The sequence below is a fragment of the Amia ocellicauda genome, chromosome 12, assembly GCF_036373705.1.
Source record: "Amia ocellicauda isolate fAmiCal2 chromosome 12, fAmiCal2.hap1, whole genome shotgun sequence".
NCBI classification, from domain to species: Eukaryota; Metazoa; Chordata; class Actinopteri; order Amiiformes; family Amiidae; genus Amia; species Amia ocellicauda.
In genome coordinates, this window is record NC_089861.1 from 25,516,877 (window position 1) to 25,540,245 (window position 23,369).

Consider the following 23,369-nt stretch of genomic DNA (forward strand, 5'->3'; position numbering starts at 1 on the left):
CTGACTGACTGACTTACACACTGACTGACTGATACACTGACTGACTGACACACTGACTGACTGACACACTGACTGACTGACTGATTTACTGATACACTGACTGATACACTGACTGATTGACACACTGACTGACTGACACACTGACTGACTGACTGATTGACACACTGACTGACTGACTGACACACTGACTGACTGATACACTGACTGACTGACACACTGACTGACTGATTTACTGATACACTGATTGACACACAGACTGACTCACTGCCAGACACTGACGGACACGCTGACACTTCATTTATTTTTTCATTAATTAATTTATTATATATATAAAAACATTTGTCCTGTTTAATACAATATTATTAGCAAAGTGTTTTGTACAGTGAAACAGCTGCGTACCTCTGAGGTGAAATAAACACATTTAAAAATACAAAAGATTTACAAATCAAAAAACATAAATATATTAGTGAAGACGAATCAGAGAAGAGCGACAATGTTCCTGGGGTCTGAGAGGATGCAGAGAAAGAGGGAGGGAGGAGGAGGAGATGCTGTGTGTTTGCTCTCTCTCTCGTCCCTTTTTCAACAGGAGGGTCTCAGTGTACTGTATGGCATGGGGGTGCAGGGTCTCCAAAGATCCTCTACCTAAACCAGATAGTGAATTCCCATTTTCTTCCATCTTTGAGACACAATGTATTATGGGACTACAAGGAGTTCTGGTGGCGCTTTTAAAAACAATTGCATTTAACGTATATGCCCTATTATTTCAATGAGCAATGTTTTCACCTGGCCTGACAAGAACACTTTATTGCCCGAAGTGCTGTCTCTAGTAGCTGCTTCATGAATATTGATGAGCACACAACAAGACTGAGGCCTGGTTTGGTTGCAATAGACGGAGATTGGTGGCAACTCAAAACATAAGAGATCGTGTAGGTTATTATTATTTATTTGGAATAAATAGATAATATCAGTACTACTAATGTCTTGGAGGTGTTCGTTTTTTTTTGTATTTCAAATTTAAAAATAAAAAAGTAAAATTTACAGAATATCATCCACTGGAAAATGAAGAGAGAGATTCTAATTTTTATTGATTGTGTTGCCATAATTAAACACCAAACACCTTAGTGGCACTATTACTACGACTTCTACTGCTACTTACAATGATAATAATTACAATAATTATAATAATCCACCCGCTATCTATTCTTTTGTTAATTGCTGCCAGTCTCTGTCACTATTCTTTCGTGAACAAACCACGCCTCTTAGATCGAGTATCTTTGCCTCAGCCTTGATGCATTCATGAATATTCATTAAATCGGCAACCAGAGACAGCACTCCAGCAAATTAAGTGTTCTTGTCAGTCCAGGTGGAAACATTGTTCATTGAAATAATAATGTGTATGTTAAGGAGGGGTGTATCGAATACAATCCAGGTGCAGTGTGTTAAAAGAGAAGAGATGAAACATGAAATGAGGCAGGTGAACCATTATATAGAGAGAAAAGCACCACCGGAACTCCTCGCAATCCCACAATCCACCGGTTTGAGTAACCCGGAAGTTCCCATGGTAAACCAGCTTGGTTGACTATATTGCTTAAATAGGGGTCTTTGGGGTTTGAGCTGTAGTGGACAGGGGGTGCTGGGACAGCAGGGTCTCAGTGAGCTGTAGGGGAGGGGGGATGCAGGGACAGCAGGGTCTCAGTGTGCTGTATGTACTCGGCTGTGCGCCTCTTCACCGACTCTCGACGAGATACATCAGGGTCTCCTGGAGAGAGAGAGAGAAAGAGAGAAGCAGTGGATGATCAGTACTGGTGAACTCTAACTTCTGCCCTTTAACTTTTGACCTTCCCATCCCCCTCACCTTGCGCCCCTCTCAGTAAGATGTCAACTCCAGCCTGATAGCTCTGTATGGCAGTGGTGTATTGCCCCGCCCCCTCTCTCTCCACAGCCAATCGGATCTCGGCCACCGCCTGCGCCAAGTACCCGCCCCCGGCACCGCCCCCAGACCCGGTCCCCTCCAGCCCCAGCAGGCTACTGGCTGACTCCATTCCAACCGGGGCGGGGTTCTGGGCTTCCAATGGCTGGGCGAGGAGCACGGAGTGGGAGTGGTCTGACTGCTGCTCTGTAATGAAAACACAAGAGAGAAGATCTATTGACTTGGTGAAGGAGGAGTGTGTAGTAAAGGTGTGGTAGTGACCTAGTAGTCCTTGTGTAATGCTGTTCTATGAGGGCTGTAGTAAATACATAATTGGGATGTAGCAGAGGAAGAGTACAGCTGTACTAGAAATTTGAATAGGGTGTTAGTAGCAGCAGAGCAGTACTGTGGGCCACTGTAGGTTGTGAGTAGGCCTGCTCTGGTGCAGTAAAGCTCAGGACACACCAGCACGTCGCTTACATTTCTAATATAATGGATGTCTATGGATCCAGACACACCAGCGCATCACGTTGCGTGCTCGAGCTTCAAGATTTCTCCCAGAGCAGTGTTGAACATGACACTTGAGAGAGGTCTGTTGTTGTAGAGGGGTAGTGTTTCTGTAGTGAAAGTGTAATAGTAGCAATGTAGTAAAGGTGCAGTGTAGCCGACCTTGTTTGGCACAGGGGTCAAACAGCGCCAGGTCCGTGTCTGACAGCGGGCACTGAGGGGGGGGGGCATCTTCGGCAGGCTCCACCCCAATAGAGTCAAACAGCAAGTCGAACTCCTCCTGTGACTGGTCGCTGCCCACCTCTGGCAAGGCAGGGCTGTGATCATCTGAGAGAAACAGAGTTCACTATATTTTAACTTAGATTTGATGGTATTTGTTTTTCTTTTTTGCACCTGTAAATGCTTTGGCAACACTTGCCATGCCAATAAAGCTAATTTTGAAATGAATGAGCAACAGAGATGGGGAGGCAGAGAAGAAATGAGAGAAAAGGAGGGAGTCACAGGTAGAGAGAGAGAGAGAAAGAGGGTAGAGAGGGAGAGAGACACAAAGGGGTGTGTGAAACAGTCCCTTAAATGTATTATTCTCTCTTTAATCAATTAATTACTTATTAATTGCATATTTTACCTGCTCTTCTTCCCTCCATCCTTCCATCGAGAGCTCTGTCAATGTGGCGATCAGTGAGCTCCTCTGTGGGGGGGGGACTGCCCTCCAGGTCGCTGTAGGCCTCACGCGCAGCCTCAGACTCGCCTGCCTCCGTGCCCAGGTCCACCCCCTCCTCCTGGGGCTGGGCGGACAAGTGACCCCCCTCGGAGGCTCCCTCTGGCAGGGGGATGAGTGGGGGGGGCAGCGGGCAGGAAGGCAGGGGGGACTGCTCTAATGGCCTCCTCACCTCGCCCCCCTGAGAGAGAGAGGAAGAAGAGAGGAGGGGGGTGTTAGGTGAGGGAAAGACTGTTGATTTGTTCTGTTATTAGCTTGTTGTGAAGTGACTGTGAATTATGCTTAGTTGGGTGTTGTCTGGTCAGGTGTTATGCTTGGTTGGGGTGGTGTTTGCGTGTTAACTGGCTGCAGGGTCACTGGTCTGCGTGCAGATTGTCTGGGCTCACCCTGAAGAAGTCCTTGAGCTGGGGACTGTTGTAGAGGGCCGGGATTCTGGTGCTGAAGTTCAGCATGTCCTCAGCTGCCCTGCGCCGCTCCTCGATCACCCCCTCCTCAAACCGGCCTTCACAAACACACAGCACAGCACTGTCACACACACTCACTCTCTCTCACACACACACACAACCACACACTCACACTCACTCTCACACACACAGCACAGCACAGTCGCACATACTCACTCACTCACACACACTCACACACACACAGCACTGTCACATGCACACACTCACTCACACACACAGCACTGTCATACACACTAATTCACACACACAAACACACACACACACACAGCACTGTCAGACACACTCACTCACACACACACAGCACTGTCATACACACTCACAGCACTGTCAGACACACTCACACACACTCACAGCACTGTCAGACACACACACACACACAGCACTATCAGACACACTCACTCACACACACACAGCACTGTCATACACACTCACAGCACTGTCATACACACTCACTCACACACACATCACTGTCATACACACTCACACACACACACAGCACTGTCACACACACTCACTCACAGACACACACACAGCACTGTCATACACACTCACTCACACACACAGCACTGTCATACACACTCACTCACACACACAGCACTGTCATACACACTCACTCACACACACACAGCACTTTCATACACACTCACACACACACACAGCACTTTCATACACACTCACACACACACACAGCACTGTCAGACACACTCACTGATACACACACACAGCACAGCACTGTCACACACACACTCACTCACACACACACACAGCACTGTCAGACACACTCACACAACCACACACAGCACTGTCATACACACTCACAGCACTGTCATACACACTCACTCACACACACATCACTGTCATACACACTCACACACACACACAGCACTGTCACACACACTCACTCACAGACACACACACAGCACTGTCATACACACTCACTCACACACACAGCACTGTCATACACACTCACACAACCACACACAGCACTGTCAGACACACTCACTCAGACACACATCACTGTCATACACACTCACACACACACACAGCACTGTCACACACACTCACTCACAGACACACACACAGCACTGTCATACACACTCACTCACACACACAGCACTGTCATACACACTCACACAACCACACACAGCACTGTCAGACACACTCACTGATACACACACACAGCACAGCACTGTCACACACACACTCACTCACACACAGCACTGTCATACACACTCACTCACACACACAGCACTGTCAGACACACTCACACAACCACACACAGCACTGTCAGACACACTCACTCAGACACACACACAGCACTGTCATACACACTCACTCACACACACAGCACTGTCAGACACACACACACACAGCACTATCAGACACACTCACACACACACACAGCACTATCAGACACACTCACTCTCACACACACAGCACTATCAGACACACTCACACACACACACAGCACTATCAGACACACTCACTCACACACACACACAGCACTATCAGACACACTCACTCACACACACACAGCACTGTCATACACACTCACTCACTCACTCACACACACAGCACTGTCATACACACTCATTCACACACACACACACACACACACACACACACACAGCACTGTCAGACACACTCACTCACACACACACAGCACTGTCATACACACTCACTCACACACACAAACACAGCACTGTCAGACACACTCACTCACACACACACACACACACACACACACAGCACTGTCATACACACTCACTCACACACACAGCACTGTCATACACACTCACTCACACACACACACAGCACTGTCATACACACTCACTCACACACAGCACTGTCATACACACTCACTCACACACACAAACACAGCACTGTCAGACACACTCACTCACACACACACACACACACACACACACAGCACTGTCAGACACACTCACTCACACACACACACAGCACTGTCATACACACTCACTCACACACACACACACACACACAGCACTGTCAGACACACTCACTCACACACACACTCAGCACTGTCATACACACTCACTCACACACACACTCAGCACTGTCATACACACTCACTCACTCACACACACAGCACTGTCACACACACACTCACTCATACACATATTCAACACCACCTTGAACACAGTGCAGTCAGACACTCACTCACAGCACAACACAGTACACCGCGTACACGTACACACACACACACACAGACACCCTGCACTGCTACACAACACACACACACAGCAGAGAACTGCACTGCACTGCCACACAGACAGAGGGCGCCCTACCAAAGAGCTGGGCACGGGGGAAGGGGGGAAACTCCTCTTGCCGGCGGAACAGGTTGCGGTGAGTGTAGGAGAGCTCGCCATGCAGCTTCTTCAGCTCGCTGTACCGGCGCCACACCTCCACCTGCGTGCACAACGCAAAACAGACAGCGAAAGCAACACACAGCGGTTACAGCGCAGAAGGCAGTGGCAGAATCCCAGTGCACGGAGGACGAGCATGACTGTGACATGCAGGACAGACTGTTAACGGTTCACACTCACACACCATACCACATCTGTGTCACAGTCACACACACACTGTCACACACCACGTGTGTCATACTCACACACACCATACCACATCTGTGTCACAGTCACACACACACTGTCACACACCACGTGTGTCATACTCACACACACCATACCACATATGTATCACACTCACACACAGTCACACACCACATCTGTGTCACACACACACTAACCTCCTTCACATCCTCCGGTCTCCTCTTTGACACAAACTGTGGAGGGAGAGAGAAAGGGTGGAAAGAGTGAGAGAGATGCAGTAGTAGTAGGGAGAAAGGGGGTGAGAGAGTGTGTGTGTGTGTGAGAGAGAGAGAGAGAGAGAGCGAGAGAGAGAGAGCACTTTCACAGCAATACACCAACTCGACTCCCCACTCCTTTACACCACATCACGGGACACGGCTTGTGCATCACGAGTTCACACCGGCGCCCGGATAAGTTTTCTATAAGTTCGGGGCAATATCATCATCATCATCATCATTAGCAGCACTACTGACGTAATTTGCAGTAACAGTGACAGTGTAAGTCCAGTAGTAAAAACAGCAGTTGATGTGGAGGTGACTGTAGTAACACTATAACGATGCGATGGGAGTAACAACAGTCAGCAGTGTGTGCTTGTGGGAACAGTAACAATAGTGTAATATTTAATACTAGTAGTGTTACTAGCGATCCTGCCCGCAGCACAAGCATGAGTAGCACTTGGGGGTGACACTGTGCTGTGTGTAAGGGTGGCAGTGCTGGTGACAGTGTACCCACCCGCGCCGTCACTTTATACTCCGTGTGTCCCTTGTCGTGGGTTCGGTGCTCGGTAACCGAATAGAATCGATGGTACTCTTCCTTAGCCTTCCGAGACATTCGCGTCGGGGGCGATACACCGAGACGTCCGTCTGTCTGTCAATGTCAGTCACCCCGTCTGCTCGTCTCCGACCCACACGGTGTTTCGCCACTTTTGTTTCCACTTCCTGTTGTGGGAAGCTTTGCGCATGCCCGGCCCAAGCCTGGCTCCGCCTTCCTCCCAGTAAGGGCTCGTGTGAAAAGTACAGTTTTCGGTCAAGCCCGAAGGACCTCGATTAGGGACCGTCTCATTAGGATGAACTAGTCCAGTCCAGTCAGTCTCTCTGCAGTCTAATCCAGTCAGGGTAGAAGCAATACTTTCCTGTACAGTTGATGCTGCACTTAACCCCCATATAATGTTTAAAGGGGAACTCCACCAAAAATCCATATTTTCTCAGGTTATTCTATAAGTACTCGTCTAATCTGCACTCTGCTTTTACAATCCAGGATGTAAGACCTCATATATTGTATACACTTGTGTAATTTGGAATTTGTAAAATGTATTTATGGTTTGAATTGCACTGTAATACACTCACCTAAAGGATTATTAGGAACACCATACTAATACTGTGTTTGACCCCCTTTCGCCTTCAGAACTGCCTTAATTCTACGTGGCATTGATTCAACAAGGTGCTGAAAGCATTCTTTAGAAATGTTGGCCCATATTGATAGGATAGCATCTTGCAGTTGATGGAGATTTGTGGGATGCACATCCAGGGCACGAAGCTCCCGTTCCACCACATCCCAAAGATGCTCTATTGGGTTGAGATCTGGTGACTGTGGGGGCCAGTTTAGTACAGTGAACTCATTGTCATGTTCAAGAAACCAATGTGAAATGATTCGACCTTTGTGACATGGTGCATTATCCTGCTGGAAGTAGCCATCAGAGGATGGGTACATGGTGGTCATAAAGGGATGGACATGGTCAGAAACAATGCTCAGGTAGGCTGTGGCATTTAAACGATGCCCAATTGGCACTAAGGGGCCTAAAGTGTGCCAAGAAAACATCCCCCCACACCATTACACCACCACCATCAGCCTGCACAGTGGTAACAAGGCATGATGGATCCATGTTTTCATTCTGTTTACGCCAAATTCTGACTCTACCATCTGAATGTCTCAACAGAAATCGAGACTCATCAGACCAGGCAACATTTTTCCAGTCTTCAACTGTCCAATTTTGGTGAGCTTGTGCAAATTGTAGCCTCTTTATCCTATTTGTAGTGGAGATGAGTGGTACCCGGTGGGGTCTTCTGCTGTTGTAGCCCATCCGCCTCAAGGTTGTACGTGTTGTGGCTTCACAAATGCTTTGCTGCATACCTCGGTTGTAACGAGTGGTTATTTCAGTCAAAGTTGCTCTTCTATCAGCTTGAATCAGTCGGCCCATTCTCCTCTGACCTCTAGCATCAACAAGGCATTTTCGCCCACAGGACTGCCGCATACTGGATGTTTTTCCCTTTTCACACCATTCTTTGTAAACCCTAGAAATGGTTGTGCGTGAAAATCCCAGTAACTGAGCAGATTGTGAAATACTCAGACCGGCCCGTCTGGCACCAACAACCATGCCACGCTCAAAATTGCTTAAATCACCTTTCTTTCCCATTCAGACATTCAGTTTGGAGTTCAGGAGATTGTCTTGACCAGGACCACACCCCTAAATGCATTGAAGCAACTGCCATGTGATTGGTTGGTTAGATAATTGCATTAATGAGAAATTGAACAGGTGTTCCTAATAATCCTTTAGGTGAGTGTATGTAAATTGGAAATTGTAATGTTTTATGCGTTGAACTGCAATGTATTTTTGCACTTCGTATTGTGCTTATATTTTCTAAGTCACCCTGGCTAAGGGCGTCTGCTAATAAATAAATAAATAAATAAACAAACATCTTCTGAGGAGTGAGCTTTTTATGTGCAGCTCACTCTATGTACCAGAAATCAGAGATCTAAAAATATGCCCTGATGTCACAGGGCTGCTAACTCTGAAGTCAATGGGGGAAATCAGAAAAGTCACGAACATCATTAAAAAATAACATTTTAAGCACATTCGATTGCCCCATCACCTTATTTCCCCGAAAGAACCATCGGTTTGTAGTCATAAAACGTTTTTCACCACCCAGAACTGTCGCTATTATGCTACATGATTATTTTATTCAAGGGACTGCTGTGTAGGCCACAGCAGAGAGTGAACTGCAAACGCACTTTCTCCAAAGATGGCCCCCATGACGTCATGGCATATTTTTCGATCTCTGATTTCTGGTACATAGAGTGAGCTGGACATGAAAAACTCACTCCACAGAATATGTTTATATGGTTCTAAATATGGATTTTCAGTGGAGTTCCTCTTTAAGTTAATTGCTTTACCTCAGACCCACTTATTATATTACCATAGCACACCACAGTATATACAATCCGGCGGTCTCTATTGCAGCTGGAGTGTACTGACTCCAGGCCCCCTTGAACAAGCAGACTCAGAAACACACTTACAAAAAAGCCAAATCAAACTTTAATACCATCATAGCAAAAGACGACAACAACACTTAGCAATCAAATTAGAACACATCTATACATACATATATACACACCCAAGCCTATCTGTGTATCTGTCAACATGTCAGTATATCAGTGTGTGCGTCAGTATATCAGTGTGCATGTCACTGTCTCACTCAGTGTGTGAGTGTATTACTTTGTGAGTGTGTCAGTGAGTGTATCAGTGTGAGAGTGTGTCAGTGTGAGAATGTGTCGGTGAGTTTGTCGGTGTGAGAGTATGTCAGTGAGTGTATTAGTGTGAGAGTGTGTCAGTCAGTGTATCAGTGTGAAAGTGTGTCAGGGAGTGTGTCGGTGAGTGTATCAGTGTGTGTGTCAATGAGTGTCTCAGTCTGCAGTGAAGATGCGGGCGGCGATGTCGTCCAGCAGCCAGTCCACCCCAGCCAGCAGACTCTCCCCCGTCACAGCGCTGCATCCCATGATGCACCAGTGGTGACTCTTAATTGCGTCCAGAGCCAGTGCCTGCAGACAGACAGAGAGGACAGACACATAGAGAGGTGTCAAACAGACTGTACACTTGTGCAGTGCAGTGTTGGTTACTGTAGTCTAGAATATGACAGTGTAGTGTTTTGTGGTAGTGTAATGTATTATAGTGTGGTGCACAGTGCTGTAGTATATGGCAGTGTACTGTAGTGTAGTGTAGTGTATGGCAGTGTACTGTAGTGTAGTGTAGTGTAGTGTAGTGTAGTGTATGGCAGTGTAGTGTACTGTAATGTATTGTATTGTATCACCTCTCGGATGGCATCTTTGGATAGTGCCCCCGGCAGATCCTGCTTGTTGGCGAAAACTAAGAGAGTGGCACCAGCCAACCGCTACAGAGACAGACAAACAGACAGGGAGAGTGCATGAGTACAGTATGAGTACCGAGTGAGTACAATGAAAATTGTGAGTAACAAGCGAGTACCTCCTCCAGTAGCAGTGCGCTCAGCTCCTGCCGGCAGTCCTCCAGTCTGAGTCGATCAGCGCTGTCCACCACCCAGATCAGCCCGTCCGTGCTCTCAAAATAATTCCTCCAATAGGAGCGCAGGGATTTCTGCCCACCCACGTCCCAGATGTTCAACTTAAACCTGACAGAGACAGAAAGAGGGAGCGTGGGGGGGATAAGAGAGGGAGAAAGGGAGGGTAAGAGAGATATGGCTTCAAGCATCAAGACCCCCTTCTCTCTCTCTCTCTCTCTCTCTCTCTCTCTCTCTCCTCACCCTCTGTGCTCCAATGTCTTGATGTTGAAGCCCAGCGTGGGGGAGATGGTGCTCACGTCCTCACCGTTGAATTTTTTCAGGATGGTGGTCTTGCCTGCATTGTCCAGCCCCCTACAGACAGCCCCCCGGTGCTCAGGAAAAACAGACAGATGGACAGAGCGCAAGAGAGAGAAAGACAGAGATGCAGACGTACAGAAAAAGGTAGAGAGAGAGGGGGGGGATGCATGCAAACAAAGAGATTTGCAGACAGAGAGACAAAGAGTTGTATGAAAACAGCAACTGCTGGAGGAACTGTCAGAGACATAGGCAACTTTACACAAACACAACACACTCAAACACTACTTATGAGGACCACTGATAACCAGGACAATGATCAGACGGACAGATGCCAACGTTCAGACACAGACAGCACAGTTCTTGTCAGTGAAAGGATACAGCATCAGCAGCCGCATCTCCCTCTCCTTCTGTTTCATCTTCTTCAGGATCGTTAGCAAACCCATTTAAGTTACGTCTGTAGCTGATATTTTTGGATATGCGTATAATTATATATTGTTGTGTTGTATTGTCAATAACTGCAGCAACGGACCACACGCAGCTTATGGGTATCTCTGTCCGTTGTGTCTTTCTCCGTTTCTATTAATTTAACTGTATTATTGTCTGGCGTTCACTACCCATACACCGCATCAACACACGCAGCATACGCAGCAGCAGCAGAATCCAGGAAGTGCCCGCTCACAAAGACCCGCCCCTCTAAGCCATTGCGACTGGCCAACCCCTGCGTCAATCTCTCCACGGCACTCTCGGATTTGTTGTAAGGTACGTCGATTATAAAAGTGTCACTTTGATTCCCGCCCCTTTCCACAAAGCACCGCCCAGTTATTCAACTGAATTGTATTTGTTGAAACAGCGAGTGCTGGAAAGCGGGGCAACCGGCGTTTCTATGTCGGCTGTTATTCGGCAGCTCCCCCTGCGTTTGGAATAGTGTACTTTAACATTTGTAATCGTAATTTCGACTTGTTCATTTAAGATAATAATACAACTTCAATACACTAAAGACGTTCGCAGGAAAAAAAGTCGTCCAAAGTTATTTTTACACCTGCTGTACACACAATTTTTAGACAAATAAATAGTAAACCCACTCAAGACAAGACTTTGGTGGGGGGATTACCGTATTTAATTGATTGTACACTGATCAGCCATAACATTATGACCACCTGCCTAATATTGTGTAGGTCCCCCTTTTGCCACCAAAGCAGCCCTGACCTGTCGAGGCATGGACTCCACTAGACCTCTGAAGGTGTGCTGTGGTATCTGGCATCAAGACGTTAGCAGCAGATCCTTAAAGTCCTGTAAGTTGCGAGGTGGGGCCTCCATGGATCGGACTTGTTTGTCCAGCACATCCCACAGATGCTCGATTGGATTGAGATCTGGGGAATTTGGAGGCCAAGTCGACACCTTGAACTCGTGATTCATCAGACCAGGCCACCTTCTTCCATTGCTCTGTGGTCCAGTTCTGATGCTCACGTGCCCATTGTAGGCGCCTTCAGCAGTGGACAGGGGTCAGCATGGGCACCCTGACTGGTCTGCGGCAACGCAGCCCCATACGCAACAAACTGCGATGCACTGTGTGTTCTGACACCTTTCTATCAGAACCACTATTAACTTTTTCAGCAATTTGAGCTACAGTAGCTCGTCTGTTGGATCGGACCACACAGGCCAGCCTTCGCTCCCCACATGCATCAGTGAGCCTTGGCCGCCCATGACCCTGTCGCCGGTTCACTGCTTTTCCTGCCTTGGACCACTTTTGATAGGTTCTGACCACTGCAGACTGGGAACACCCCACAAGAGCTGCAGTTTTGGAGATGCTCTGACCCAGTCGTCTAGCCATCACAATTTGGCCCTATCAAGAATCAAGAAAAAAAAATGTATAGCGCATACAAAAGGGATGGAGATTAAACAAAATACAAAGAATGTGTTGAACTGCAAAGAGATCTTAAGAAAGGGATCAGGAAAGCAAAGAGGGAAATATAAAGAAACATAGCTCTTGAAGCTAAAACTAATGCAAAGAGCTTTTTTCAAAACTACAACAGCAAGAGGTCAATAAAGGAGGAAGTGAAGCAGATAAAGGGCAAAAATGGAAGTATCTTGGAAAAAGCACAAGATGTGGCAAATGTTCTAAATGAGTATTTCACAGAGGTTTTTACAAAAGAAAAGACAGATGACATGCCACAGGTTAACAATCAGTCCAGTCAAACCCTAAGAAAGATCAGGCTAAATGAGGAGGAGGCACTAAAAGGACTAGCAGAATTAAAAACAAACAAATCACCTGGGCCAGATGGGATATTTCCAACAGTACTTAACAAAATTCGGGAAATTATTTATAGGCCGCTAACTCGATTATTCCAAATGACACTTAGAACAGGGGATGTGCCAACTGACTGGAAGACAGCAAATGTCATACCAATCCACAAGAAAGGGGACAAAACTGAGCCAGGAAATTACAGACCAATCAGTCTTACCTGCATCACTTGTAACATGTTGGAAAAAATGATTAGACAGAAAATAGAGGAGCATCTTAATGAAAACCATATTCTTGGAGATAGTCAACATGGGTTTAGACGAGGCAGATCATGTCTTACTAATTTATTAGAATTTGTTGAACATGCAACTGCAGCTATAGATCACATGAGAGCATATGAGATGATATACTTAGATTTTCAAAAAGCTTTTGATAAGGTTCCATACCAAAGACTGATCCTCAAATTGGAAGCTGCAGGCATTCAGGGTAATATAAGTAGATGGATTATGAACTGGTTGATGTATAGGAAGTTGCTTCTAACTGGAGTGAGGTTGTTAGTGGTGTTCCACAGGGATCAGAACTAGGGCCTGTGCTTTTTCTAATCTATATTAATAATCTGGACTCTGGGATAGTTAGCAAACTTGTCAAATTTGCAGATGATACTAAAATAGGTGGCTCAGCAGATACAATCTTGGCAGCACAGGCTATTCAAAGGGACTTAGATAATATTCAGTTGTGGGCCGACACCTGGCAAATGAAATTAAATGTGGACAATTGCAAGGTAATACATGCAGGTAACACAAATGTCCACTATAATTACACTATGGGAGAAACAGAACTAGATGAAGTAACGCATGAGAAAGACCTAGGAGTCTACATGGACTCCTCACTTTCTCCATCCAAACAATGTGGAGAAGCAATAAAAAAGGCAAACTGAATGTTACGGTACATTGTCAAAAGTGTAGAATTGAGAACAAGGGCAGTGATGTTCAGACTGTACAATGCACTAGTTAGATCATCTGGATACTGTGGACAGTTCTGGGCTTCACACTTCAAGAAAGATATCGCTGCTCTAGAGGCAGTTCAGAGGAGAGCAACCAGACTTATTCCAGGTCTGAAGGGAATCTCCTACTGAGAGACTGAGGAACTGAATTTTTTCACCCTGGAACAGAGGAGACTACGTGGGGACTTGATTCAAGTCTTCAAAATCATGAAAGGCATCGACCACATCAAACCAGAGGAGCTTTCCAGATCAGCAGGGACACACGCACCCGGGGACACAAATGGAAATTGGGCTTCAAGGCATTCAAGACAGAAAACAGGAGACACTTCTTCACACAGAGAGGTGTCACAATCTGAACAAACTCCCCAGTGATGTGGTAGATGCTGAAAATTTGGGAACATTTAAAAATAGACTAGATAGGATCCTTGGATCATTTAGTTATTAATGGACACCAAACGAACACGACAGGTCGAATGACCTCCTCTCATTTGTAAACTTTCTTATGTTCTTATGTTCTTATGGTCAGTGTGGAATCAGAGTGTTGATGTGGCATTGTTGGGTAGATATATTTAATACGAGTTTCAATTTCTAGAACAATTTCTAGGCAAGAAAACTGAACTTAAAATAAAACTGAGTAAAACATAAGTAATGCTTAACAGCTTTGTTAAATCTAAGACAAATTAAGTAGATCAATGGATACTCAAAGAAGTCTAAGATTATGTCTACCCTGGACAATAAATCAGTGCAGGTGTAGCGATTATGGAAGAAATCAAAAGAATGGTAAAAATGGGATGGAGTGCATTTGGACAAATAACATGCTGTTGAAAGGAAGTCTACCCACTTGCCTCAATGGATCCAAGAACAAACCAAAATATCTAATTGAAACACTGACAATGTTAAAATAGCAATGGGGCGCACACATTGGAAGAAGAACAGATCAAATATCGACCAAGGAAGCTATTGAATGAATCTCTGGAGTTGAAGAAAAGACCTAGAAGACCTATGTGATGGTGATGGTACACTACTCTAAATGCTCCTAGATGGTATTTGTATTGGCATTGTGCCGCTCAGTCCTCCCAGACACGGGCAGCGTTCGCGCTGTGCAGGCTCCTCTCAGGCCCGCCCTGTCTACGTCACAAAGACACGATCCGGCCCGACGCCATTTTGCCGTTTCTATCGACAGTGAGAGAGGGGAGGGAGGTGCCATTGTAGGGTTAAACGTAAGTAGCTTTTCTGATGTATTTTATTAATTAAAAACCCGTTTAAGTACACCGTTTACTTTGTGTATCCCACAGCCTGTCCGTTGGCGTTTTCTTTATCCGTGTCCGGGTCGTAATATACGCTAGCCGGTTAAGTTGATCAGTACGGTAGTCAGGGCTTGAGTGAGGCCTAGCTAGTGTGCATCTCATACATTCGTTAAATCACTCGTTTTAGTGGTCTGTGGATGTTTTAATTAAATACAGTCCCACTACTCAGTGCAGATATATATGGGATTGACTTTGTGACACCTTTAGCGAAGTTATTCGTGTGCTTTTTCGTTGTGTGTGTTTATTTCTGTGTTTTATTGGTAAGCCTATATACAAGATGGATTCAAACCTCCCCACCTTCCGATACGTGATACGGATCTGATATGTATACCTAATGACATAAATAAAGTTGTCGTAAGCTGCAGCTTTGAGTACAAATATTTCACGGCATCGTTTATAGCGTATATCTGTAGACTCTGTATTCGGGCCCGTCAGTCTGATTCTGCGGTTCTGCTGGCGACATCACGGCTGAAATGTGGTTTCCAGTGTATCCCTGTTGATGTTATTGTCTGCGTTAATACAGATTACAATTACTATATTTTAAAATGTTTTTACAGGACTTTTGTTTGGACAGAAGAGACTGTGTATTAAGTAGTACCGGGGGTGCTGTTACAGGTGTGTCTGGATTAATAACCCGGAAGAATTAGCTGTCTGTAGTCTGTAATTGTCAGTGCGTGTGTTTTCATCGTAAAACATGGGCTCGATTGAGAAAAAAAATTGTAATTAATATAATCGGCCAGTTACATCATTGTCAAGCTTACGATTTCCAAGTCCAATTATATATAATAATTTTCAAATGATGTGCATTTTGTTATTTTGTTGAGACAGGTAGTGGATTTGTGAATAATCACATATTAATTGCATTTCTAAATGACTTTCAAAAAAAGGTCATTTTTGCTGGGTGTAACAGCTGTGCAGTTGATCTAGATCCAATGTAAATAGGTTCAAACATATGCAGCGTTTTAATTTCAGTCGTAGAAGCATTCTGAGATGTAGGCAGTAGTGTGGGGTGGTGGTCAGGACTCTGGAGCACAGTTGGTTCAATCCCAGGTGGGGGCACTACTGTTGTACCCTTGAGCAAGGTACTTTACCTAGATTGCTGCAGTAAATGCTCAGTTGTATAAAAAAGTGATATTGTAACAATTGTAAGTCACCCTGGATAAAAAATAAAGTAGTAGTAATGTATTATGGATATACTGGATAATGTTTTATGGATTTTCCTTTACAAATTATATGAAATAGTTAATATGTAGCACCACCTTGAATCCTGTGTTTGTGTGACCTTGTTTGTGTTCTGAAATGAAGGGCTGTAGGTTTTATGGTTCCCAGGTGCTGGAGCTCTTTTCTTAGTCATATGATTTCATATCCCGTGGTTCATTAATGCAGATGCTTGTCCTTGCTCTGGCTGTCCCTCTCACATGCAGGTAGCTGTGTGCATCTTTGCATGGCGACCAATTTTATACACCACAAACTAGTATGCTGCTTTTGTGTACTAACTGTCTAGAGTGCAATGTCAGGGCTCTATACAGGGCTTGCGTGCAATGTGAGAGCTCTGTATGATTTTCATCCTAGAAGCACAGAAAACATGATTCCCATCATGTGAGCCATCCGACTTGTTTTATCTAAGTCAGATCGAACACAGGGTTTTGTTAGTTTGCCTGTGAAGAGAAAATGCATGAAAAGAAGGGAAAAATTCCTTGACTCATGAAGATGTTTGTTTTCTAATCCCTAGGAGGCATTGGTGGCAATAAAAACACTTGGAAAACCTTGGGGATAGATCCCCTCAAATCCTGCCCCCTGGAAACACAGAGACTGAGAGAGAGAGACAAAACGAACAAGAATAAACAAACGGGAAGGCTCCGCCCCCTTGGAAAAACACCCAGACAAGCAGTGACCAATTGTAGTTCCATAGAGCCCACCTCCCTCTAGTCCTCGCCTCTCCCCCCCTCCTCCTCCTCTTCCAATCTTTCTTGATACAAACGGTTTACCCCCTTCTCCGCCGCCGAGAAAGAAACCCCGAAGCCATCACCATGGTGAAGATCTTCGTGGGCAACGTGAACACCTCCACGACCGAACCAGAGCTGCGCACGCTGTTCGAGCAGTATGGCGAAGTGACGGACTGCGACATCCTGAAGAACTATGGCTTCGTGCACATGGAGAAAGAGGAGGAGGCGCAGCAGGCCATCGGGGCACTGCACAAGCACGAGCTCAACGGCTCGCGCATCACCGTGGAGTACGCCACCACTAAGATGCGCAACGCTACCAAGATCTACGTGGGCAATGTGCCCGAGGGCGCCACGGCGGGCAAGATCAAGGAGCTGTTCCAGCGCTACGGGAAGGTGGTGGAGTGCGACATCGTCAAGAACTACGCCTTCGTGCACATGCAGCGTGAGAACGAGGCCCTGGAGGCCATCCAGGAGCTCAACCACTCCAAGCTGGATGGGCAGAAGATCTTCGTGTCGCTCTCCCGCAGCAACCCAGTGAAGGACGGCCACGATGACTTCCCCCCGCCCCCACCCCCACACCACCACCCCTACCCGCCACACCACCACCCCCACCACCCGCACCCTCCTCACCACCACCCTCACCACCACCCACACTACCTGCCCCCGCCACCACCCCCCGGGGAGTTCTACCCCCCCCGTGGCGGCCGCCTGCCACCCCCGCCCCCACCCCCCCTACCGCCCCCCCCGCCACGCGCCTACTACGAGCGCGAGCTGTATGAGAGGAGCCCCCGCTACGACCCCTACGCTGCCGCCTCCGCTGCCGGTGCCTCCCCTTCCTCCTCCCGCTTCTACGCCCGCGACGCCTACGAGCGCCGTCTACCCCCACCGCCTCCCCGGCCCCCCTCCCCCCCACTCTACTCCTCCTCCTCCGCCAACTACCGAGACCGCAGCCCTTTGGGCAGCCGCCGCACCCTGCTGCCCCCTCCGCCACCGCCCCCCTCTGCCGGGGCCTACAGCCGCAGCTACGCTCGCAGCCGGGAGTTCGGTGGGGGGCTTGTGCCCTCTCGGTACTCCCTGGGCTCTGGGTTTGACAAGGATGATTACTTTGACAAATACAGCAATGGCTTCAGCAGGGGTTACTGAGAGCAGGGTGGGGGGGTGGCAGGATTAATATTGGATTATGATTAATATTGTTCGCGACAGGGGCCGATTAATGAAGTTTAACATGAAGCAAAGCAGGTTGCACATGCTTTCAAAACCCCCCAGTCTAGGGATGTAGTTTCTAACCCCAAGGGGCAGGAGATGCAGGGTAGGGTAGGGTAGACTCTTTATATCACTTTTTTTTTTTTTTCTTGTTAACCATATCATATTGGATATTTTAATTTATTTTTTTAATTTTAGCTCTCATCACAGCCAACTGTTTTATGGTTTGGTGGGGGGGCAGCGGCAGATTTGGGGGAGCGAAGTGGGACAGGAGTAGACAGACGAGTAGATAGAGGCAAATTAAGTTAATTGACTTGAATGGGGGAGGGGGGGCTCTGCTGTGTTGGTCAGTCAAAAGCACTCAGTGTTTTTATTTTCCTGCAGGCTCAGACTGCTCTCCCTGTTTGTCATTTTCTAAAAGACCCAGAACGAACCTTACATAACAAAAGGAAAAAAAAATCTGCCTCTTCCCTCCCTCCCTCCCTCCCTCCCTCTTTCTCACACTCTCTCTCGTTCTTCCTTTTCTGCATCTGTCACCACCGAGGGCTCCTTGTTCCCGAGAGAGAGAGACTGTGAGTGTGGAGGGATTATTGTCTGGGAAGGGGCAGGGGACCTCTCTATATATCCAGTGCTTTTAACAATTAAAGAAATCAAAATGGTAGCACATACAGCCCATTCTGACGCAGTGCTTCTCCGCAAATTGTGGCCGACCCGACCCGACCGACCGACCGACCGGCCGACCCGACTCGCCGCCCGCCCGCCCGCCCGGCCGACAGTCTCCGTGCGGATTGCAGTGACCCATAGGACGGTCCAGCCCACCACTCCGACACGAACCAAAACGGAAACATTAAAAAAAAAAAAACTAAAAAAAACCTTAAAAAACGCAGGAGTTTGTGCTCCCGCCTGCGTCGCGATTTTGCTCCTGCTGCTGGTTTGTCTGTCTGTCACTCGGATTTAACAGGCCGGAATGTTATAAAGGAATCAACACTGATGATGATGGTGATGTTGATGAGGAGTATTTCTCCTGATTATAATCATTCTTTTTAAGCCGACACTGATTTCTTTAATTTATTTTTTTCCTCCATTTTTCTGAGACGCTCGTTTGTTCTGAAGCTGGGAGGGGTGAATCCTTGTGCTAGGGCTTTGGTTGGTTGAATGATCACGATGATTCTGATTTTAATTTTGTTTTTTTATTAATAGTCTGGGTTGTCGTCGCTGTATCAAGTTGCTCTGCGCTGCTCTGTAACCTCCCTGTTTCTGCTCGACTTGTAAAGCTCCTCTCACTGCTTCACTCTTCATATAGAGATATAAATATAATTATACATAAATATACATACATGTGATTTGTTTTTAAAAATTCTTTGGTTTCACTTTTCAAAACGTAGTCTTCCTCTCCCGGATTGTCAGATCGAACCCGATTTTATTTTTAATTTAATTATTTTTTTTATTTTATTTTTATAATCTGTGTGCTCTTGTTTAAAGTTAAATAATCCCACTTTATGTGTTCCAATTGGTTTGAGAAGTAAGGCATTCGCTTTGGTTTGGGTTTGTTTATGTTTTGTTTTTTTAAACCAGGAAGTCTTTTTTTAACCTCCTCTGTCATGAAGCCGCTGTCCTCCATCTCCGCCTTAATAAAACACCGCATTCTGTAACACTCTCCTGGTGGCGTCACGTTGTTTTCCTTCGTTAGTGACACGCGTACGAGACGCACCCATGTCCACGCATACCTTGACACACATGTGCGTGCCTGCGTGCGTGTTTGTGCGTGCGTCTGTGTAGCCTAAACACCTCTGCAGCCTCCTGACTTCGATTCCTGTTGCAATAAAAGCTCCTTCTCCACAAGTTTGCTGAGTGTCTCATCGTATGTTCCCCCGAAGCCAGTCCGAGCCCCTGTACAGAAAACAAACTGTCAGCAGTCTACCCTGGAAGAGGAGCATTGGGGGGTAGGGGAGGGGGTGGGGGGTTGTGGGTGTGAAGCAAAGGAGGGCTGCAGGGGTGGGGGGGGGGGGGTGAATAAGCGTTGTTCCGCCTTTTTCACAAGTGACGAATTTCGCCAAAAACGCAACCTCCACAAGCCCCCGAACTCCCCTCGCCCCACCCCCAGTCCCCACTCACCCTTCACCCTCCACCCCCCCCCACAGCTGCCCCCTTTGGGGGACAGAAAAAGATGATGCGGATTGACCCGGGGGGACGCCCAGAGAGAAGACGAGCAGAAGCCCAGCCTGGCATGGGGATGAGTTGGTGAGACGGTAAGCTGGCTTAAGAGAAATTGGCATAGTGTGTGTGTGTGTGTGTGTGTGTGTGTGTGTACATGTCTACGTGTGTGCAAACGTGTCTGGTTTGAGAGTCGGAGTGTGTGTGGGCAACTGTGAAAGTCCAGTCATTGACTCTGCGGCAGTTTGGTCCAGTCTAGTCAGTGACTGCGGCAGTCTGGTTCAGTCAGTGACTCTGCAGCGGTCCAGTCCGGTCCAGTCAGTGACTCTGCAGCGGTCCAGTCCAGTCCAGTCAGTGACTCTGCAGCGGTCCAGTCCAGTCCAGTCCGTGACTCTGTAGCAGTCCAGTCTAGTCCAGTCCAGTCCAGTCCAGTCAGTGACTCTGCAGCATTCCAGTCCAGTCCAGTCCAAGGTGCAAAGCCGAAAGACCACTATCGAAACATGTTTGTGGACAGTTCTTCACAATGTGAAACATAGCTCCACAGCTGCAATTTGGGTCATTTGCATGACCCTAGAGAACGAGGTTGACCACACAGTGACGAGAGAAACCAGATTGATCTAACCAGATTGCCAATTCATGCAGACATGTCTGACAAAGCTTAAAGATGGACAATCTGTCATTCGCACTGGACCTAGGGTAGCCAGATGCTTCCTGTCAATGGAGGTGTGGTGGTGGAATTGAGCCCAGTGAGGAGACAGGGCCAGGCAGGGGCCCGGTGCAATGGACTGGGAATTGGTGTCTTTTGCACCCACAGTTATCACCCGTGGTAGGTTCTTTGTTGTCACTGTGGAAACATCCTCCCCCGCAATCCATTTTGGATTCTTTTTTTTGTTTGCTTGCTTTTCTCCAGAAGTGTTGTCTCTGTTCTTTTGGGAATGTGGGATTCCATGACACGCAGGCCTGTGTGCTTGCTCCCCTTGCACTCCAGTGTCCCGGGTCTGCTTCACTCCTACGGGCTGCTGTGGACTATCGGTGTAGGGAATTGTGCGTTTATTAAAATAGTCAACTTTTATAGCACTTGCCCTGAGAAATGATCAGGGCGATCCTTGTTTATTACTCGCTGGAAGCACCAGTTCATCTTCTTTAAAAAGTGAAATGAAAATTATTAATTAATTCATGTGAAAGGGAGGGGAGGGAGGTTCTAGAGAGTCTTGGACCTGGGCGTGCTTTCCTGTTTCTCTGTTTTAAACCCAGGGCAGTATGTTTATTGTGCATTATCTGATGTGTGGTGGCTGAATTGTCTGCGGTCTGATTGCTCTCTGTACATGGCAGAACCTCAGGAAAGACTGGTTGCACAAGGTACAGGGGAAGGGTTTGGAGGATGGGAGAAACAAATGAAAAATGCAGTGGATAAGGAAGAGAAGGCGTGGGGAATGGACTGGGTGCCTCACCTTCCCTCTGGCTTTGTTTAACTTTCCTTGTAGCCATGAACATCTCTCCTTTATACTAGGAGAGAGAAAGGGAAGAGGGTGAAAAAGACAGTGAAGAGTGAATGAGGGAGAGAGACAGGGTGAGAGAGAGAGAGTGGGGGAGTAAGAGCACAACAGTGAGTGAAGGGTGTGAGGGCAGAAAGACACACCACTTCTCACCCCCACAAATTCTATGAGGACGGGGGGGGGGGGGTACTTTTTGTTATTTCTCAATGTGCAGAAGCCTAACCCACAGTTTCCAATAAAACCGTTTATATAGACACCAGCTGCTCCCCCTCCCTCTCTCTCACTCAATTCAACTAACTTATCACCCAGCTGAAATTAATCATTATAATTAATATATATATATATATATATACACACACTGCTACTACTACTACTACTACTACTGCTACTGAGTCAGTCTCACAGACTGCACAATTATTTCTGTCGGTCTGTCCTGGAAAATCCCGATGTGCACATTCAGAAAGGCAGCTGATTAATGCAAGAGAGAGACTGAAACAGGGAGGGAGTGAGCGAGTGAGCAAGGGAGTTAGGGCTGGTTCTGAAGGCAGCGGTCATTTTAATATCTAAAATAAATATTTAGATTAAAATAGCTCATTGATATTCGAGCCATTGCATGATTTATGAACCCCCCTGCCCCCCTGTCGGTTGTGATGTCACCAGGGGGCCTCAGCTTGTTGCAGTGCTGTCACCAAGAGGCCTCGACTCCCTCAGAGGGGCTCAAGAGCCACTGCCTATCCAGGGATAGTGTTTTATTTGTTTTAGTATTTGACATCATCAAAAATGGCGTGGGAATTGGACAGCACTGCAGTCTGCTGGGTATCAGGCGCCTCCTTGCTGCCCACGCCGGTCATGTGCGCAGTTTGCAGGTCTGGGCAAGTCCACAGAACAGAAACTGTCTCTCTTCCAATGCGTCTGTCTGTCAGTTTCTCTTTACTTGTCTTTCTCTACTCTAATTTCTCTCTCTCCCCCCTCCCTAGAAACACAGTGTGATCCCAGTGGCATCCACACTGCCCAGACAAGTTTGGTGATGCTGGGGTAAGTGTGTGTCTCTGTGTCTGTGCCCCTGCGTCTCTGTTTCTCAATCCTGTGTCCTTCAGCTGACCAATCGCCTGCATCTCCCCAGCGTCACCCTGTGTGTCTTCAGTCCGAGTGTCTTGGGCAGTAAGCCAGTCCTCTGTGCCCAGGGCAGCAGCAG

At 47.0% G+C, this 23,369-nt stretch overlaps 3 protein-coding genes across 3 annotated transcripts; 1 reads left to right on the forward strand and 2 right to left on the reverse strand.

Annotated features, from left to right (window-relative positions):
- Window positions 1-297: 297 nt before the first annotated feature.
- On the reverse strand, window positions 298-7,149 carry snx15 (sorting nexin 15). The gene is made up of 8 exons (XM_066718995.1): window positions 6,946-7,149; window positions 6,372-6,407; window positions 5,911-6,031; window positions 3,521-3,636; window positions 3,042-3,315; window positions 2,579-2,743; window positions 1,856-2,116; window positions 298-1,759 (listed from the first exon to the last, which is right to left on the reverse strand). The coding sequence occupies exons 1-8, from the start codon at window positions 7,042-7,044 to the stop codon at window positions 1,650-1,652; spliced, it is 1,182 nt and encodes a 393-aa protein (XP_066575092.1). The 5' UTR covers window positions 7,045-7,149; the 3' UTR covers window positions 298-1,649.
- A 2,354-nt stretch (window positions 7,150-9,503) lies between these two features.
- On the reverse strand, window positions 9,504-11,482 carry arl2 (ADP-ribosylation factor-like 2). Its single transcript, XM_066718996.1, has 5 exons — window positions 11,202-11,482; window positions 10,767-10,877; window positions 10,472-10,634; window positions 10,299-10,379; window positions 9,504-10,029 (listed from the first exon to the last, which is right to left on the reverse strand). Exons 1-5 carry the CDS (start codon window positions 11,264-11,266, stop codon window positions 9,895-9,897), a joined length of 555 nt encoding a protein of 184 aa, XP_066575093.1. The 5' UTR covers window positions 11,267-11,482; the 3' UTR covers window positions 9,504-9,894.
- A 3,743-nt stretch (window positions 11,483-15,225) lies between these two features.
- LOC136764716 (RNA-binding protein lark) lies at window positions 15,226-20,178 on the forward strand. The gene is made up of 2 exons (XM_066718997.1): window positions 15,226-15,288; window positions 17,108-20,178. Exon 2 carries the CDS (start codon window positions 17,406-17,408, stop codon window positions 18,462-18,464), a length of 1,059 nt encoding a protein of 352 aa, XP_066575094.1. The 5' UTR covers window positions 15,226-15,288; window positions 17,108-17,405; the 3' UTR covers window positions 18,465-20,178.
- Window positions 20,179-23,369: the final 3,191 nt, after the last annotated feature.

What these genes read in the sequence shown, in the direction of transcription:
- snx15 (XM_066718995.1), bottom strand. Translation starts at nt 7,044, where the DNA reads ATGTCTCGGAAGGCTAAGGAAGAGTACCATCGATTCTATTCGGTTACC. An exon ending in GACCGGAGGATGTGAAGGAG is followed by an intron (nt 6,032 to 6,371) that starts GTTAGTGTGTGT and finishes TTGTGCACGCAG; the next exon opens with GTGGAGGTGTGGCGCCGGTA. An exon ending in GATGGAGGGAAGAAGAGCAG is followed by an intron (nt 2,744 to 3,041) that starts GTAAAATATGCA and finishes TGTTTCTCTCAG; the next exon opens with ATGATCACAGCCCTGCCTTG.
- arl2 (XM_066718996.1), bottom strand. Translation starts at nt 11,266, where the DNA reads ATGGGTTTGCTAACGATCCTGAAGAAGATGAAACAGAAGGAGAGGGAG. An exon ending in GAGATGCGGCTGCTGATGCT is followed by an intron (nt 10,878 to 11,201) that starts GTATCCTTTCAC and finishes GGCTGTCTGTAG; the next exon opens with GGGGCTGGACAATGCAGGCA. An exon ending in GCGCACTGCTACTGGAGGAG is followed by an intron (nt 10,380 to 10,471) that starts GTACTCGCTTGT and finishes CTGTCTCTGTAG; the next exon opens with CGGTTGGCTGGTGCCACTCT.
- LOC136764716 (XM_066718997.1), top strand. Translation starts at nt 17,406, where the DNA reads ATGGTGAAGATCTTCGTGGGCAACGTGAACACCTCCACGACCGAACCA.